The sequence below is a fragment of the Pelecanus crispus genome, chromosome 5 (genome assembly GCF_030463565.1).
Source record: "Pelecanus crispus isolate bPelCri1 chromosome 5, bPelCri1.pri, whole genome shotgun sequence".
NCBI classification, from domain to species: domain Eukaryota; kingdom Metazoa; phylum Chordata; class Aves; order Pelecaniformes; family Pelecanidae; genus Pelecanus; species Pelecanus crispus.
This window is the reverse complement of record NC_134647.1, coordinates 5,627,764-5,648,350: the sequence shown is the minus strand read 5'-3', so window position 1 is coordinate 5,648,350 and position 20,587 is coordinate 5,627,764. Positions and strand designations below refer to the sequence as shown.

Here is a 20,587-nt window from a genome sequence, read left to right as displayed (position 1 = left end):
CATTAGGAGATGCTCCAGCTCAAGACCTCAGTCCTAGCTACTTTTTCTAGCTATATTGTGCTACATGGAGCCCAGGACACTGGAGGAATGTACTCCAAGGTTAGGAAGTAAATGTTCAGTTGAGCTGGAGCTTCATAGATAGGTGTAATGCACGTTTAGGAATGCTTTTTATCTTTGGGAGCTGAGTGTACTGTTTGGTGGTGTGGGGTTTTTTTTGGTGTATTTTTTTAATGTGTCTTTTGAAACAAGAAAGCTGGGCAGAGCTGGACTCTGGATGTGGCATTAGTGATGTGGCACCATCACATTCTCCTAGGCAGCAGGCTGATGACCAAACCCGGTCAAGTCACCATGATGAGGTCAGATGTAGTTTGTTCCTAACTTCAGGCTGGCTCCAGCCTCCAGGCTTTCCGTATTCCTTTGAAGTCTGATTCTGAAGACATCATGGGTTGTTTATTTAACACATTTCCTGCTAATGGAGTGATACTGGAGACACAGTTAACCTCTACTCTTTAAGCATGTGTCACACTGTGCCTCTTAGATGTCTGTTATAGGTCTTAAAGATGTCGTGAGCCATAAGCACAGAGAATGGATGTTATGGATGTGCTCTTCAGCCAGCCAGTTGTGTCATAGACATACAGGACTGCAACAAACTGAACTTAATGATTATTGTTGGCCCTTTCATTCCTTTTCCTATGCAAGGGTGCCTTTGCAGACGTAGCATAATGTCTGCCTCAGTTCTGTGTAATAAACTTTGGGAGCAGGGAGATGTCTCATTAACTACTCAAAGCTGATTCTTACTCATAACTAGAACAGGAGCATGAAAACTCAAACAAATCTTTGCCAACACCCAGAAGTTTTTGCAGAAATAAAGTGATGTGTGAATGAAGAGCTTAGCTGCTACCCAGCGGCTACATCAGCTGCTTTGCGGACACAGTCCACCCCAAAGCTGCCTGTTTGTGATTTAGCTTAATCCATGGTTTCATAAACACAGCATGCTTTGCTGGTATATTCTCCTAATATAGATATAATCCAAGTAATGAATATGAAATCTCTAGATAGCATTGCGACCTGATAACAGAGAGAAGACAAACTGTTCCATACCCAGTGAAGCTGGCAAGTGTAATATAAAGTATCACTAATTTCACACTGCATTCCTGTTGCAGCTTTTCAACATGCTTTCTCACGGACATAAAATGATTTCTCACACAATATAATGACTGGATACTTCCAGTGCATTGCCCTGGATTGTAAAAGTTGGGCCACATTAATAGCATTTCCCTGTTTTCTGTATCACTATTCAAGAGTTTCTTTTTTTTTTTTTTTTTCCCTTGCCGAGAAGGGAAATGAGACCTGTGTTGCTTCAGGCTGTAAATTATAAATGAGTAGCATGATCATCTGTAACTTCGAAGCAAAGGTCAAAGGAATTTTTTTCTATTTTTTCCTGTGTTTTTTAACTGGATCTTCTTTGATGTTTACACTGCACATACATCATGTTCGTTATATCCTGCACTCTTGCATCATTAATGCAACTACAAATGAGATGACTCAAGTTATGAACAACCAGCGTTTCAGTCTAATGCAGACAGATATGAAGGAGGAAAATGAACTAAATAAAAATACTTATTGAAGGGATTGTTCCCTGGTGTAAATGTGCTTATAGAGAGTATGACTAAATGAGAGGATACTGTTTGTTTCTGGAGTCGTTTTCCAACCCAGCAAATGTTTGTTCATTGATTTGTAAAATAAGAGTATATTGTTGGGGTGGAAATAAGGAATTTGAAAACCTTTCAGCAATATTTCATTATATGCCTACTTGTTTCATGAAATTGAGCTAGTAACATTTTGCTTTAAATTTTATGTGGTACATTCAAAAACTAGTTCTGTGCAGAGACTGGAAAGCTGCAGAACTTCCTGGGAAATTCTCAGTGTTATCAAACCATGAGGACGTGGGCTTTATTTGAGGCATAAAATAGAACAACATGTTATCTATAAGAAAATAACTTTTAAAATAGAAGTAGGTTTGTAAGCACATGCACATCTCACAGAAAAACCCAGAGCTGATTCAGCACTACTTTACTCTCCTTTTTGGCATGATGGCAATGGGTTTCGTGTATGCTTTTGCTGCTGGATGGAGAGATGTTAGCTGTAGAGGTGCTCCAGGAGCACCTCTGCTGAGCAGCCTTGGGAGGCTGCGGGTACCTAAGACTGACAGTAGGATGTCAGTCAGCCATCGCTGGGATAACCATTTTGATTAGTGCTGTGTTAAAAAAGAAGAGCACTGTTTACATTTACATGTAAATGTCATTCATCATAGTGTTTTACCAGTCAAAGGTTTAGAGTGGACCGTCTGGCAGAATTAGACCCTTTTCTCCCCAGACACTGATTTTTACCACACTTCAGAAAATGGATTTTATCTGCAATGAAAAGGATGTAAGTCTACAGTCCTATAACTAACAAGTTTAAGGTATTTTTAAACACAAGCCCATCATATAAGGCTTTTCAGAGCCTTCCACATTATGCATTTTGCGAAGATTATGGTTTTGGAATTCAAACTCAATTTAGATCATGGTGCCTTTGTTTTTGAAGCAGGAATGGTCAAAATGGTGACTGCATTTCAAAATACTCATTTTGCATGCAGAGTAGCAACTCTTTAATAAGAAATTTTACTGCAGTATCTTAATGTGCAGTTTTATTGCCTATTATTTTTAGCGAGCATTTATAAAGCCTTATGTTTGGGGTTTAACACCTTAGCTATTTCCCATCATAACAGGTTGAAATTTGCCATAGCAGTGGCAACATTCATTTCAAAATTTTCACAGAAATTTGTAAACAGCAAATTGCTAATTTGTAAAGATTTTGTTAATTTCCACGCTTTGAAGCCTGTCAACTTAAATGTCAAATAATGTGACATCCATATGGACCATTAGATCAATGAGAGTGTAGGACCAGAGCTGCCTCAAAGTGCACATCCTGTAGTGACACCTCTGAAGTTCTAGAACAGCCAAAAAGGAAAAAAAAAAAGAAAGAAAAAGCAAATTGTCAAAGTTATGGTAGGAAAGGGCAAGACAGCTAAAACTGTCTTTAAAAAAATCCTTCATTCTGTCATTTTGGAAAAGTTCTGAAATTTGTGCTTCCAAGTTGCAAATGTGGTGCTGCAGCAGAGATCTGGTTTTAAGCCAGCTTCAGAGTTAGCAAGTTTTGAGCATTCAAAATGCAGTCAGAGTGCTTTTCATCAGGCTCTATCTGGGTAATATTCTGGTTGACGTTTATTTTGTCTTTGACTTCAGGATGTGGTCCAAACAGAACGTGGTATTGTTTTCTCCTTGCTACAAAGTAATAGTCCAAATGTATTTCCCATGTGGTTTTTTTTTTCTGTTTAAAACTTTTGGAATTCATGGAATGTGTGTGCCATTGACATTACTAGTATGTTGTAGTAACATACAATATTCAGAGTTAGTAGTAAAATGTTCTATGTATATTATACAGTTCATATTAAATAGCTGGAATATCTTTTATGATTCAAAGTATCAGGAACAGAGTCACTTGGGCAGAAGCTGCATTATACTTTATTTGGGGTATGTTCATTTTGCCAATGTAATATCTCATTTGAAATGAATGTATACTGCACTATTGAGTTTCATGGGTCTTAGAATAATAAAAACATCATGCAGAAATAAAGAAAAAAAGCATGCTTTTTCTGTATACACTATGTTTGGATGCAGCTCTGAGCCTTTCATAGAAGTAAACATAAAACCTATGTTGTTATACAGAAATATGAAGTACTTTATTTTACACCATGCAGTATTCATATAACAAGTTTTTAACTCAAACGTGGTCTTAATTCTGCAGAGCTAAGCTCTTTTAAGCATACTGCAAAGAACTGCTCCTGCTTTAGAGAGGGGCAATGACTGTTTTTTTTCTTGTTTATTTCCAGGAAGGCTGATCTACCGTGAGTTTTACTTACAGATTTTTTTTTTTTTTTTTTTTTTTTTTTACTACTACAAATTTTGAACACTTGCCAGGCTTTGCTCCTAACAACTCTGCTACCTGGCACAGAGAAAACTGAGCAAAGCCTTGGAACAAATGGTGTCCAGTACATCCAGTCCTGGAGACCTTAGAAGGTCAGGAAGGAGTCTGTGGTGGTGACTTCCTAATATTGTAACAGCATTAATACCTGGGAAATTTCAAGTAGTATTGACATTATTAGTCACCAATATTACCATGTACTGAATTAAGAAGTAGAGAACCCAAGGGAGGTGGGGAGACATTCCTTAATTTTGCAATATTGACTTTATTTGCAGTGCCTTGGGCACTAGGTGTGCCTTGGGCACTAGGTGATCCAGTGCATCCAGCTGCTGTAGAAAACTGTTTAGAGTTATGTCCTTGAGCATATTTTTCAGCAAATATGAGTTAATATAGTGTCATCTCAATGTAGAAGCTTGGATAAATGATTTTCAAAAGAATTGATCTTTAATTTTTTTTTTTTTTTTTTTGGAAGATGATCTTAAAAAAAGATTTCTTGATTAAACGGGTTTGGTTTTTATTTTAAAGAAATTTTTTTGAAAAATAAGTTTAGTTCAGGAGAAGAAAAGTTTACTCAAAATTCACATTGCTGTCTCACAGTAAGGACAAGGCAATGCCTGCACAATCCTTCTTCTGAAGTCCTGTTATCTGTCTGCTGTCCATCACTAGCTCTTTTTCTTGGTGGAACTAAGTCAGATTTTATAACACCTTTTAGCTTTCAATATTCATTAAACTGACTTTGAGTGGGGGTTTGAATTTAATGCCTTGGAACAAAGCAGTGGAAATATTTCTGTTCTATTTTTCATTTTGTGAAACAAATTCAGGCAAAATGAATATTGTTAGAAATCGATAGTTAATTGAAAGATGTGGTACATTTTATCATTACAAGTTAAAGAGAAATTCCTAAACAGTAATATTAAGTTTTTAGTGGTAGCTCTTTATAGAATTTATTGTGTTTTTATGTCACTGTTAGAAATTCAATCTATTATTAGGAATGTATGTGTTTCTTAGTCTTACTTATCTATTTCTTAACTCTCAAATGTAAACTCAAAGATATTCTACCAAGATTGCTATTAATTTACTTTCTTTACAAAATCTTAGGCTAATCGGCTGGTGGGGTCATGACTTCAAAACACGATTCCTCATGGAAAACAGTATGTAATTTTACACTTTCAATTTTACCTTATTTGATGAATTTATATATAACCAGCTTCATTTTTATAGTAGTTTGAGTAGAAAGGATAGAACCTTACATTTCCTCACTTATGTTAAAGGTATTAAGCTAAACTCATCCCAAATATGTAATGCAATGGAGTTAACAAAATAAATGTGGGAATAAATTTAGTGTCTGGGCATATGGGTCTGACTGTCTGCTTCTAGACATTTTGCTGAAATACCTTCAAAATGCACATATAGAATATGGATGAAACTTTCAAAGTATCTCAGTGAATTAAACACGTAAGTCTGAGGAGCGAGAATCTGCTATCTTTCTCTTGGGTAATATCTTACTTTAGGATTAGTTCCACTGGAATTAATGAGAAATTATCTAAATAAAGGTAAGGCAACCTGACATAAGTTATGAAACACTACTAATATTTCAGCATCTCCAAATTCCTTGCACTAGCGAATGATGGGTTATAAGACAAAACCAAACCTTCTCTGAATAGCTTCGTATTTATTGTCCCAATGTGAAATGAGGACTCCTTTCCAAATCTGACAGCTAGACTGTTCGGTTCCATTTTAAAGCATGGCAGAGAGAATATCCTGAGGGATCAGGAGGAGAAAGGAGCTTTTTGGTTTGATTGGTTGTTTTGTTTTTAATATATTTTTAATTTTCTGTGACAGAGCCTATTGATGTGACTTTGGCTGGAGAACACCTCTCTAATAGCCTCAGTCTGCTCTTTGTTTTCTGACCAAATGTAAGAGAGTGGCACTATGGAAAGCCAGCAGGAGACACAAATTGCCTTGAAATACTGTTAGAAGAAGAAAAACATTGTTTATTTGTTTCCATGGGCAGTTTATAGGGAAGAAGTTGGGCAACAATCATTATAAAATTAGCCAGTCGGCTGTGCGTGAAAAACATTTCCTCCGCAGCATCCTCTTGCTCTGGTGCTGGAGCATGAAATATAAACGGTGACACAGAACTTACAGCGAGGCTTTATAGATTTATTAAATAGATTTTGTGAAATTTCACAGCCTAAAGTCTATGCAACTTCTCTACATGGCCTGCAGCTACACTTAGCTGCACATGCAGTCTCCCACGTGTCTCGTCAGTTTAATAAAGTTAAGGAACTTGATTCCCTGCTCGTGGCAGCACCATGGCTCTGCACGAGCGTGCCTCTGCTGACTTGGAATTTCTCTGTTTTGTGTCAGTGTTAAAAGAGATTCAAGTGTAAAGGTGGTTTTAACACACACCATTTAAACAAATTAATTGCAGTTCTCTAGTTCCCATGAAGCTGCTAATGAAGTCTTCCGCTGGATAAAATTGGGCTTCTCTCGAAGTTAAAAGTATTAGCTGTGAATAGATTACTATTTCCTTTTAATGACCGATTCCTACAGGCCACATTAGTGAAATATTTTATTGCGTGAGGACGGACTTCAAGATAAGGTCCAATCCATTAAAAGGAAGAAATCAAAAACACTAATATAAGTTATTTATTTTCCAGAATTACAACTAAGTGAAGGAATTAATGGATTTCGGTTATCGAATCCTCCAATTTTACTGGTCTGTGCTCTGCAAGCTAGTTTAGAGGTAAGTAATTGCTTTACTTTGAGCCTGAATTTAAGAGTATAAAAATGTTAAATGAATGTTACGTGTATTATTGCCGTTTCCCTTAAAAAATTTTGCAGAAGAGCTAAAAAATGAAGCGGGGGGGGGGGCGGGGGGGATGAAAAACAAACAAAATATCATAGAATCATTTAGGTTGGAAAAGACCTTTAAGATCATCCAGTCCAACCATTAACCTACACTACCAAGTCCACACTAAACCATATCCCCACAACCCTGAGAGACCAAGACCTTTAATAAATATACTCATCCCTTCACTGTTGTCACAAACTTTTCTGTTGGACCCAGTATACTTGAGGTTTGCACCTCCAGGCTGGAGTGCTAGCACTGTGTTTGTCCCGACTTGTAGGCGCTCGGTACAAACAGCAGCTTTTCCCATAGAGATACTCAGGGCTTGCCTCAGTGCAACTCATGCAAAGGATGCTGTTAGAGACCTTCCTAGGAAAAGGAATCATGTAACTCTCAAAAGTTGCATCCAGAGTTGCTTCTACATGTGTTTCCCTGAGCAAAACAGACTTAGCTCCTTTATGAAAGAAAATGGATCTGGCCACTTGGTGTCCTGGAGTCTAAACTGAACTGGTGGCTCAAGAAACCTATCCTCTGCTGGAGTCCCTTTTATTACAAACAGAAAAGACAGAAGCTGTCTGTGAATGCTTCCTAAAAGGGGAATTAATGAGTGTGGTATAGCTCCAGAATGGGTTTTGTTTCATCTCTTCATTAGTTTTTTGGTGGCCAAAGGAGCAGAGCCCCATCTCTGACCCGTCTCTATAAGAAGACCTGAGATCGCAGCTATGGAAAGGGCAGTCCTGCCATACAGAGCTCATCCCTTCCTGGCTAGGAAAGGGTCACCCGTGTGCTGAAAGCCCTCTGGTCCACCTTGGAGAGCACACACAATTCGGCCCTGTCCGAAGGCATGTAGCTGTCCTCAAAACACCTTTTATCACACCGCGTTTCATATCGAGACGTGGCAGCATTTCTCTTATGGATCATTCACACCTGAAATGCAGGTCTTTGTGGCTGAAAAGGATGGTTTTACATAGATTTCCCTACTATATGATTCATATGCTACTATATTAAATTTTTTCCTAAGCTGCTTTTCAAGCCTGCCTTGCTTAGCAAGGTTTTGCCATCAGCATAAACGGGAGAAATTTATTTCTGCTAGCATTCCATTAATGCTAGCGTCACAACAAAGCTGATGCTGGAACAAAGAACAATGTCCATACGGCGGTATGTCCCTCTTTATTTACTGAAAAACAGTATCTTAAGCAAAGCCAGAAAATTGCCAGTTGCGCTCTCTCCAGCTTACATGCAATGCTGAAGGACTGCAAAGGGCACAGCAATGCTTCTTGTTCTGCCTGACAATTTTTTTTGCTACTCCTTAAACATCCAATATATTTTTTTAAACTTTATGTGACCTTCGAGATAAGCTGAAAGCTATTCTGCTATGACCCAGATTGTCAGTGCTCCAGTTTGTGTGGGTTGATGTCATTTAGCCACTGCAGGGAGCCTCAAACAATGAGGGCTGAGCAGTTTCCATCGCCTCCCCTTTCCATGCCTGCATTACCTTTTGGCACAGCCAGGATTTCCCAGTGCTAATTGCTCTAATACAGTGGGAAACAAAATAGTTTTCATGTCTGGCAAGAGATGGCTAGTGAAATTGCATGCCACCTTCACTGGGACACATTAAGCAGAAGGCAGTGTTTCCAATGGAAACAATGAAAACTGCAAGTGTTAATGGATGTTATTCCTCAATAATGCTTAAAGTGACTGTTATGGCAGTAGCTGCTCCCTTTTATGGAAAAAAGGGGAGTGCTCTACAGCCACATTTAAAAGATCTTTTTAAAAAAACTTCACCCAGGAGGCCAAATATTCCTTGCACAAAGCCTGAGCAAACAGATTTTTGCATGCAGCCTAAGGAGAGCCATCCCTCATGCTGCTGCGAAGCTCAGAGGAATAGGAGGCAGGTCTCCGTTTCACCTCCAGTAATGTGCTGAATAGTCACGTGCACGCTCGGCTTGCCTCTGTGGTGAGGGAAGAACCTTTAGATTTTTGTTGACCTGTGCAAGTGCTGACTGCTGACGGCTCTGGTCCCCGTCACATTCGTTTCCGTGACTGCACCATCTCCATGCAATGTCTGTCTGAAGGCAGCCATATTTTGTTTCACAGAAAATACGTGCAGAGGCTTTTGGTTTTGTGCAGCATCTAGTGGCTGTGATGGCATCATGCAGTAATACTTGGGATATTCTACAAAAGAGTGATTTCCAGATGCTGCTGGAAACCAGACCATGTATTTTGAATAGGATTTCTCAGTTACCTCTTTATACACTGTTCCAGGTTATGACATAAGTAATCTTAAAAGCGTTACTCCTTTAGTGTGGAGCAGTGATTTCTTGAGAGTGAAGGTCATGGATTTTCATGCAGGACCTCCACCTTGTCTCTGATTTTGCAGCTGCAGCCAGTGGAGGCACAATTGTCCGTGAGCAGCTATATGGCATTTATGTGCCAGAATCTGATTTGAAGTGACTGTTGGGTACTTGCATGTCTGTATCTTGTCATCTTTCCCTGAAGCTGCTTGCATGGGAAGACAAGAAGGGGGGTTTTGGGAAAGGCAGGTGTGATATTGTTTCTGGGCTCACATTTGCTATTGTTCCCTGTAACTGAGCCTTTCCAGAGCACAAGCAGAAACTGTCGCACCTTCTCCTGCTCCCAAACTCTTCTGCCTCATTGTTTGTTCTTGTTTGTATGGCAAACTACTACAGCCATTTTTAAGCAATCACTTTTGCGTGTCTCGTGATGTTTTGAGTTTCTGCAGCTCACCAGTCCTTGCAGCCATGTAAGAGCACAGAGCTATTAAACCACAATCAAGCATATATTTTTTCTTCTTGTGGACTAGCAGAGACAGAGCCAGAGCCTGTACAGGACTTAAAACACTAAAGTCAATACGTTAGTACAAATTTTGTGTTTTCAAAGACAAGAGTTTGTAGATCAGTCGTGATGTTTCGGTCTTGACCCTTGGCTTTTGTTACTTGAGGTACTTACAAGGAAAAACTTGTATGTGATTTTGAGTTTCATGCAGCCCTATTGAATGTATAGAGAAATTATGGAACCTCTTCAGATATGCAAAAGAGTGCTCTCTTAGCAAAGTGTTTTTGTGGGCAAATTCATTTATGCAGATATGGATGTGTGTAAAACTTTGACAGTAGACAGAAATGTCTTTCATTATATAAAGACATTATCTATAATGTCTATCTGATATTACCGCTTGATTCCAATGATAATGTGTATAGAGAAATCTGCTACCTAACAAAGTAAGGATGACAGAGTTTGGTCCTTGTATTACCAAAATGATTTATGTTATTAAAAAGCTCAGAAATAGCCTTAGTTGTCTTTACCTTTTTATTTTCTATAGCAGTGTATTATCATTCTAATGATTTAAAATCGTTATAGGTTTTTGGTCAAACTACAATGAAAGCATTGAGAAAGAAATCTGTTCTTCTCACCGGTTACTTGGAATACCTGATAAAGCATTACTACAGTGAGGATAAAAAAAATCCAGAGAAGCCCTTTGTAAAAATAATCACACCATCTCGGATTGAGGAAAGAGGATGCCAACTCACGCTATCTTTTTCCCTTCCAATCAAATCTGTGTTTAAAGAGCTGGAGAAGAGAGGAGTAGCTGTAAGTAAATCAAAATTAATCTTCTTACGCACTGTTTTGCGAACCTATACCACACCAAAGCAAAAATTTTGCTTTTGTTCAAATGTAGTCTTGTACAAGGCCAAAAAGGATTAGGAATGATGAAAATTGCTTACATAGCAACTTCAATCTTTAGATGTGCAAATAATCAAATAAGTAGAGTTATTTTATAAATTATTTGTTAGTCTGTATACTGCCCTTTCTCTATTGATTTATTTCCAGTAGTTCTGTGGGTAGCACCCAGGAGTCACCACTGAGGTTAGAGCTGCTTTATGGGTGCATTATGATGGGGGAGGCATTATGGATCTGAAGCTGATGGTCTGAACAGGAAAGATAGGAGAAAAAAAAAGTCACTGGAAAAACACAAACATGAGTGTGTCAGAGATGCCCAGGGCAATGCAATGCCTACACAGGCCCCTCCTGTTCAGTGTGCATGTCCAGGTCCTCTGCCGTGGGTCCAGGCGTGAGGCCAGAGAGCACAAGGAGGAGATCTGTGCCACCCTGGGGTGCTGGTAGTCAGCAGAGCTCAAGGGGTGCTCAGCACCCTCAGTGCCCCAACTCGCACACCTACAGCCTGACAATGACAAGGAGCTCTGAACCTCCACCGGTCCCTTTCCAGATCTGCAAATGGCCAAACCCTTGCTCTTTGTGAGGCATTGAGATGGAGAAACTAAAAAGGTATCATTCCCTTAGAGTCGTGTTTTAGCACTCAGAAAAAGAGGCCACTGAACAGCAGTGGCATGTAATGGCACGGTTACCGGCGAGCACTGCTCAAAAAGAATAAAAGCTAAATTTAAGGCTATACATTCAGTGATTTAGAACTGCTGGGAGGTGAGGCTGATAGCGTAATGCCATATAAATGATATATGAGTTTTATTTCTGCTGGTGACTTGTGTCCCCAAAGGGCAACTCTTCTAGGCTAAATGTGCTGTTGGTTTGGTGCTGCCAGGGAATTCCAGGAACTGCTGCTTTTAAGAGGGCATGGGGCCTTACACTGTTGGCTTGTCTTTGCGATGCAGTAATATGCTTCAAATATGAGAGATTATTCTATTCAGCAAAATGTTCAAATTCATGGAGGGGAGGAAAGAAAAATACTGCAAGCCCTGCGACATTACTTGTACCTGTAGTACAAGACACTCTATCATCCTGGCATGTTTCTGTTTTGTGGTGGCTTTTTTGTCACCTGTGTGCCTCTTCAACGATGGGTTGCTGTAGGTGCTAAGGTGAATTATGGGGCTACACAACTGGTTTGGAGCCCCTCAATGGCACTGCTAGAGTCTTGCCCATTCTGGGCAGGACATAATTTTTCAGGCAACACACCACTCTTCTTGCTATGTTCTTCACAATAACGCTCCTCATGGTAGTTTCTTGGGGCTCCCCAAGTTTTTACGTGTATCTCCTTGTCAGTCCAGTCATTATTCCTTGAAAACAAGGATGATATTTAAAAATATACTCTGACAGATAAGTATGAAGTGACCTGAATTTACTAAGCATTCCCTTTCTGTTTTGCAGTGTGACATGCGAGAACCAAATGCTCTTCGCATTGCCCCAGTTCCTCTCTACAATTCTTTCCATGATGTGCACAGATTTCTTGAAATCCTGGGATCTGCAATTACATCTTCAAAACAAACAGCAAACAATACTGCGCTATCTGGTTCTTATTGATGGCTCAGCTGTATCTTTTAATCTATTTCTGACTAAGATGCATTTATCCTGCTGAGCGATTCTTTGCTTCGAGTAGACTGAACTATATCCCATGCAATTTGCAAAAAAATGACTGTGCTTGAGTAGTTATTTACAACAGACATAGTTTTATTAAAGCTCATATTTCCACTCTGCTTTGACTTTGACTTCATGAATTAGTATGCTTTGTATATTTTAATGGGGCTTTTCTTAAACATTTTATGTAGTTTTATTACATTAGCTTTGAGAAGCATGGAAGAATTGCTATCAACTAGAACAGGAATGAAAAAAAAATCCCTTCTTTATTATAAAAATGATGCATAATAAAAAGTGAAAAATAGACAAATCACCAACAGTTAAAAGATACAGTCCAATTTACATTTTTAATTTATCAATTCTATTTAAAGTACGTGGTATACTTGAAAAATAAAAGTTGAACAATTGTTTAAAAACTGTTAACTGCTGCATACTGGATTTTTCAAAGGGCCCAACATTTTGAAAATCTAGTTTAATTAATTATTTAATTGAAGAATGAATTTACAATGCAGATACCTTCTTTGGTGTGATACAGTTGGCTAAAACAAAACATTTATTCTTTATCTTTCTAGGTAGTCATCTTGGAGATGACATGCTTGAGAAAGCTGAGAACATTTTTAAATTGTAAGCCAGTGAGAAGGGCTGTATGAGCACTTACTGCAGTTTTAGCAAGGCTTATTTTGGATTAGGCAAAATGAACTCTGAACTGTTTAAGCAGCAGCAAAATATCTCATTGTTAACTTGCAGCGTGGCTTAAATTTTTACAGAGATTTGCACTAGACAGCTAAAAGCAATGAAGAAAAACTGCTTACATTTAACCAACACTTTACCAGGAGTTGTTTTAAGACATAAATAACACCTTAGTATAAATGGTAACTGAGTTCCTACGTCTGTAGCTATTCAGTGCATACCCTTTTTCAAGAACCAACTTAAACTTTCTGTCTTATGATACTCAATGTGTCTGATTTTTGGTATGAAACACTTTAAAAAATTACTTTTGGTTGTCCCTTTTATTATGCTTCAGGGGTGAGAGAGGATTTGGGAGAAGAAGCAAGGACTACTCCATTTTGGCTCAAGGGCATTTTTGTTGATTGAAATTTTCACACTCTTTCAGCATCTCCTGCTGCACAGAAAAACCCAAGAGACTTTGCAGTGTCTACCTGTGCTCTAAAATTCCCCCCAAATGGGTAGTTTTAAAATCCTTGTTGCAGTAATACTTATTTCATTGGTTGTAATGGGAAGGGGAAAGCTGAAAGAACTGCAAATAAAGCATTTGTTGGTATTTTTAGCACCTGTGAAGAGTAAGAACAGCTTCTTGAACTAGAATATTGTTAGAAAGGACAGCACAAGAGTCCTAATCAGTTGGAAAGCTCCGGCTCACTCAAGAGGTTTTGATTATGTTGACGTCATTGCTCTGTAATTCAGCTGAGACTGTGTCATTGTGTTGCAGACCAGGTATCTGTATTTCAGTGGCTGTGGGTTTATTTTTATACTTGCATCTGCAGCACAACTACTTTCATCTGTCAAGTGACACAATCTTAGAAAAGGACCATTTTCCATAAAGTGATTGTTGACGAAAAAGGCACTGAATATAAAACTGTGACGGTCAGCTGTGTTGAAAAAGGGTTTAATTCACTGCCAGTGCCTTTGAAGCACTTGTGCTGCTGTACAACTCTGGCTAACAGTCACTTATGTTTTCCCTATAAAGTCAGGCAAGCTTAACATAAATCCAGATATGACACTAGGTCATAGTGAAATATACCCTATTTTGATATCAGCTGGACCTTGGTTGTGTGACAAACCCAGGAAGAGTAAGAACCACAACATCTCTTTCTAAATAGCACCTAAACATCAGGTTTGGACCATCTGTCTTGGAAGTTACAGGGAGATAAATGGTGAATTTTGAGGTCACAGTTTGGCATCTGCATTAAATTCATGAACTGTGAAAACAAATCCTTGTGTCTCTGCGGAAAGTGAACCAAGTACGGTAGGTAAAGTACTTACTGAATCTATACAGTCCAGGTTTCGAAAGATAACAGATTATTAATAAATGTTTAACAGTATTTTGTCTTTTAGTAATGCTTCTACAGGCTACAGGTACAAATATTGACTTTATAAACAAACATTTGTGTTCCATTTTATGGATTTGAATAAATTCAGTGTGTCAAAACTCACTTATTTCAACTTTTCTGAATTGTTCTCTCTGTGAGCTGTGAAGATAAACATGAAAGCCCCTTGCTTTTATAGGCATATATATAAATTCAGAAAATTATTTCCAGAAAGTGAAGGAAGGCTATATGGCATTTTGCTAAAACCAAATTGCAGCATAAGCACCAGTTCCACATCCTCTTTTCCTACTTGTAGTAAAAGTTTTGCAAAATGAATAATACTGAAAGTTAACATTAGGTGTCAGTATTTTACATATTATTTAGCAAGAGAATATCAAGTGAAAGAGCTTCTGTGAAAAAAAAAAATACAGTCTGCTTTTTCAAATGTTTTAAGTTATCACAGTTAGAGTAATATCAGGAATAATTATGTGTGAAATAATTAATTGTATATAACCCGAATGCTTCTGCTAGTTACATCTCTGATTTAAAATTCAGGACTAAGTATTACTGCTTTCTAATTGTGATAACATTTAGTTCTTGGATTGTTGAGAAATTACATTTTTCAAATGAAACTGCAAGACACGAGTGTCTGTAAGTGACAGAAAATTGATACCTAGGTAGAGTGATAAAATGCCTGTAAAATGAAAGAAGATAAACGTGAATACGTAGATCCCTGGTTGTATGTGATCTTTCTTGGCACAATTTAATAATGTACAGATCTCTTAAACTCACTGCAACTGTTGAAAACATGAGGGAAAAATACTATAGGATCCATTTGTGCATTTCGTTTTGCCCTGTTTTGCCATGGGAAGGCTAAAGAGAAGGCAAAGTTCTCTTGCATAAGCAGAAAAGGATGTTTTCGTTTTCCAAAACCAGTATACTATGAGTGAAGAAAAAGGTATGATGTATTAGTTATTAGTTATTTTCTCATCTGAGCTTGCTGTGTGATTGACAATGGTAGAAGGGCATGACCCATTTGAAGAGTTTAAGATGCAAAACGTTGGCAGCCCTTGGACTGACTACTGCAGAATCCACCTTGCTTTCATTTTATCAGCAGAGTATTTTACGTGGGTAGATTAAGCAAGAAAGATGAAAGGAGAAAGAAGGGATGGAAGATAATAAAACAAAATAATTAACTTTTTAACCTATGTTATGTTATGTTATGGTCATGTTCCCAAATACAACCGGGTACAGGTGGGAATTCCCCATGAAATTCTAGCCCCAGGGGTAGGGATGAGCCTTGGTTGTGTTCCGAAAGGTGAAAATAAGCACCTAGGGCTAAATCCGCAGAGGGGCTTTACAGGATGTGTAAACATCAAAGCAGTGACAGCAATATAATGAAGACATGGACAAGGTCGGTGTGTTATTTCATATACTCACTTACAAACCCCGCTAGTTTAAGATGTAATTAATATGTCATGATCTAACATGTTTCTGAGGGAGCTGACCTGCTCAGAGACCCTTAAAAATCTCAGCAGGTTCCCATCTGAACCTCTGGGCACCCAAACTGATGAAAATGTATTTCTGAAAAGCTAGTCACTCTTTACAACCAGCTGAGAGACAGTTTTGCATTGTAAGCTTAAACTTTTGTCAATATTTGTGAAATATATTTAGAAAGCTTATTCAGAAATGAATAAGTTATAGATCAGTAATTCATACTTTTTATATTCCAAGTTTTTATTTTTTAAACTTACTCTTCTAAGCATCATTTTATATTTCCAGTTAAATATAAGTGAGAATTGATTGGGGTATTTCTCAATGGAATTCTATCTTTATTTCATCATAATTGCTTCATATTTGAATAATGACAGATGAACTACTTCATTCAATTGCATTTTTAAGGCTTTGAAGTCACAATAGCAGCAAAGGATTTAAATCCTGAAGCCATTATTATGGCAGAGAAGACATCAGGGAAAAGGAAAACTTATGGTTGTGTAATTTTCTAGACAGAAAAATACTTCTGTGGTTGCACTTTTTTTTCTTTTTTTTTTTTTTTTTTTTTTTCCTGGACATTTTGCTAACGTTAAGAGGATCCACTAAACTTCAACAAAATGAAGTAGCTGCAACTTCTAACAAAACAAATGGCTTCCATCTACCCTGGAAGAATACATTAGAAATGCTGAATGAGAGTCCATGCTGTAAGTAAACTTCTGCAGTTATTTTGCTTTGGAGCTAGCTACAAACCATTTAATTTCTAGGCATCTGCAATACAGTATTTCACCAATAAAGAGTTCATTAGGTCTTTTTTCTTTCTGACATTTACATCGAGTCCTGAGCACATGTTAATACTCCAAGGTATGAATTTCAAAGTTCCCTTTATCTTTTCATACAGTTTTAAGCAATTAATCAAATTATAAAAAATAGATTTAAAAATAAGAAATGAATTGTGATTTTAAAGTATATGTTCAAAAAGTTGCTACATTATAATTTGTGGGGAACAGGGCCTCTTACCAACTGAGATAGGTGCAGAAGTTGTTCTTTTTTAAACTTACTTTTAATTGAAGGATTTTGAAGAGATCATCAAATTGTTAAAACATGACCAAGTTGTATATCCAGGATAGTTCTTTCTCCTAGGAGGCTACCTTAAAGTGGGAGACAATAGAAAAATCATTATTTAATATGTTCAAAATGACTCCCATGCGGGGCAAGATTTATGCAGGCTTCTGAAATAAGCATGGGGGCAAGCAGTACTGAAAACCCTTCATTTGAAACAAAAGCAAATGGCAGTTTTATCATCACAGTGCAAGGTATAAATAGGAGGATTTTATATAAAAACTTTTCCAATTCTTTCTTCATAACAAAGCACATTCTGAATGAAAGCAAGCATCTGAGCACTAGAGATACCACTGCAGCTTGAAAGGAATTACGCCTTCTGGGATGCCACCCGCCCAGTGGAGTATAGATTGTATAGATACCCACACGGATTGCGGCACAGCTCATGGTCTCACCTACTGCAACACCGAGCAAGTTCCCTGCTGCTGGAGAGACTTTAGTGGGATAGGTGTTACCATCCGTTTGTGGTGGTAGAGTATGAATCGAGCCTCATGGGTCCAGCTTGCAACTTTGCTACTTGGCAAATTTTCCCAGTGCCTTGGTTTACCTTCTGGGAGAGAGCGTTATGTGAGGTGATTGTTGCAAGGCTGTCTGCAGGACGTCTGCAAAGTTCACACGGACACTTGAGCGCAAGATATTAAGAACTGGGAGCTATTAAAATGCCATTAATGAATCTCAACAGAAACAGGCCTGTAATATATTTTCTATTTTAGCAGTGAGGTATGTCTGACATACCTCATGCATATTGACACTGTGTTTCTTTTTAATGAGTGTTTTATTTGAATTTCCACCTGGGAGGCGAAAGGAAATTTTCAGAAATATTCATCCTTCAGATAGGACACAGAAGCAGTTTTAATGTCTTAGCTGAAACTTTATGCAAAGTGCTCAGATGCTTTTGTGCGCGACATCAAATTTAAACCAGGGTGGTCAAGAGCCAACAGATTCTGCCAATTCTTACCTTCTTAGACAGAACAACACCTTGCAACTGGGTAACTTGCAGATGTGTGGATGTTTCTTTTTAAGAATGCTCCTGTACACTTTCCTGTACTGTTGCTTCCTACAGAGAAAAATACGGTGAAGGTCTCCTTAGAGAAATTGTCTGTGAGTGAAAGTCCAGATTCACCTGCCTCTGAGTTCTCTTAATTGCCTTTGAAAGGGTTATATTTCCTGATTCCACGGCTGAGTTTCTGTACCACTGAGCCTGTAAAAATGGTTTTGATCTGATAGCTATAAAATATAGAATCTATGAGTGAGGGATAAATATAATGGTTAATAACATACATTTGTTTACAATAGGCTATCTTAAAAGGTCTTCAGCACATCAGCTTAGAAGAGGTTTCACCCACTAGAATGTGGGATTGAAGGGTTCGTCCTTCATCATCCAGGACCGAAGCAGTGCTTTGGTCTCCTGAGCAGCCCAGTCAAAGTGAGAATTGAGAAAACCTCCCTGGCATGCCCCAGCTGGGTAAAACCCAGCAGCAAGTAGAGCAATGATAGTTATTCTGGTGGAAAAGTGCATGCTGGAGCCATCAGCCTTACTAAGAAGAGCTCAGTGGTGGGAACACAGCCCTGGGAGCAGGGGGGAGCAGGGCCTCTGCATACTATGCCATTGTCAGCCTAAGGGAATTCCATGTTTTTTCCATTTTTATAAATAGATGCTAACCAACAGCTGCAATTGTGTAGAGCTGTGCTGGGGGACGACAGGCAGGCAACATGTGAGCTTCAGCCTGGAGAGGTGTGCTGCCAAGTGTGCCAGAGCCATTGAGCCCAGCAGGAACTGGCAAAAATTTGAGAGACGTTTTTCACTGCTGAATTTAGGGTAACTCTGCTCAGTGCAGGGGTAGTGGAAAGCCCTGCTGAAGCGTCGTTCCCTTTGCTGGCGGTGCAGCCTGCCTTTGGGTGCCTGACCTCCTCTCCACCCAGTAGGGAACCTCAAGACACAACTCGATTTCTACGGTTCTCCATCCTGGTGTCAGGTATTTCAGTTTTACTGATTATGAAGTCATGCTAAAGCGCATTTCGAGACCTCACACTTGGTTTCTAGTATCTAATGGTTGATTATGCTTCCTGCTTTCCTAGATCTTATCCTGTTTAATATACTGTTGTGCAAAAATGGCTTAGTAAGATAATGGCATACAACATGTATAGCGGCATACTAAAAAATAGTGGAACTTGACTCTTAAATTGATGTGAAAATCCCATTCGTTATTGTTGATGACTTCTAGTTTGAACATAGTTCGGTGGCACATTATTTTAACGAATTTATAAACCTCTTTATAGCATCTAAGTTTCATCTGTTGTTGAATGAACTTGAGTTAAATAAGGTAAACTCCTTCTGGACCAAAGCAGGAGTGCCAAGTACACTGAATTTTGGAAAGAAATTACTCTCAACTTATCAAATTTAGCTAACAAATGAAAGACTGTTGTTCTGTATGATATGGATGAAGGATAGTGCTATGGGTCAATTTTTGGAAGATCTTAAATTCTGTGGGAATATAGACATAAGATATGACTGCTTCATTTTCATTAGTATTCTTATTTTATTCAAAGTTTCTTGCTTTAACTGGATATTAAAACTGAAGTGATAAAAACCCAGAAAAAGTATGAATCACCAAAATTACATGCTAAAGTCTGTTATCTTGACATTTTTCTGAATGAATATTGAAATGCTTAGCAAAAAAAAGATCTTGAAGTTCCTCCATCAGTAATCAGACCCAGACTTTACTTGGGGAAAAAAATCCTTTTTATATTTAGTTATGAAAAGCATGCTTTTAATTATAATGATGTTCATTAAAACAAATGCCTTGAAAGACTACTATTTTCAATTCAAAAGCTCTTCAAAAGGCATCTGAAAAAACCCATAATCTACAATAAATCTATGCTGGAAAAATCTTAGACAGAAATACATACCAATTGAATGTATATGATATATATGTACATCTGTATGTGTCTATATGTGTACTCTTCTTCAGAGAATCGAGATGTTTGGTTCTGTCTTCTATTTTTTTTCACATTTATAGAAAGTGTAAGAAGTGTTTTAATTTGATGAAATCAAACATTCAATGAAAACAAAGACGTTAGCTCTGAAATAAGACATCAGTTTTGCAGGGCTATAGATCCTTTGAACTTGGATGACATTGTCTCTGAGGACAAGATGTTTGATGAATTTTAGACTTTAAAGCCTTTAGCAGGAAAAATTAGTCCAGAATCTGTTCCTCTAGGATGGGAAAAAATAATTCACTCTTCAAAAGATCAGGAAAAAAAATGACATAATTTTCTATTTCCCTTAAGTACCTTTCCTTCAGATGCTTATATTGGAAGAGGCTCAACAGCCATGAATTTAGGGGCTTATGCTCCTAGTGATCTGGGCATTTATGTCCTTTGCACAGAATATTGAGGAGAAAAAAAACCCACTCTTAGAATATAAGGATAAAGGGATCTACGGGTAAGATGGTCTTAAAAAACATTGCTGACTGATTTTAATCTATTAATTTAATATAATGAACATAATGATTTATGTAAAATTACATTACCCCTGTTATATGCCAAATCTGTTAGGAACAGCTGCTTTGCATTCAGTATATCATAATGCGGAGTTACAATGTTTAAATTTTTTTTCATTAAGGTCCTATTTTAGATTTGCAAGCTTGTGCATGAGGGCAGAAGGGCTGGTGCCTCCATCGCACTGTCGCTGTTAAAG

At 38.0% G+C, this 20,587-nt stretch overlaps 1 protein-coding gene across 3 annotated transcripts in view; it reads left to right on the top strand.

The window, feature by feature from the left end:
- KYNU (kynureninase) overlaps nucleotides 1-12,172 on the top strand; it is a 62,914-nt gene extending 50,742 nt beyond the window's left edge. For all 3 annotated transcript variants that reach the window (XM_075711179.1, XM_075711180.1, XM_009482084.2), the window contains exons 11-14: nucleotides 5,125-5,177; nucleotides 6,690-6,775; nucleotides 10,259-10,489; nucleotides 12,020-12,172. In XM_075711179.1, coding sequence (XP_075567294.1) covers nucleotides 5,125-5,177; nucleotides 6,690-6,775; nucleotides 10,259-10,489; nucleotides 12,020-12,172 — 523 coding nt within the window. The remainder of the gene's footprint in view (nucleotides 1-5,124; nucleotides 5,178-6,689; nucleotides 6,776-10,258; nucleotides 10,490-12,019) is intronic.
- Nucleotides 12,173-20,587: the final 8,415 nt, after the last annotated feature.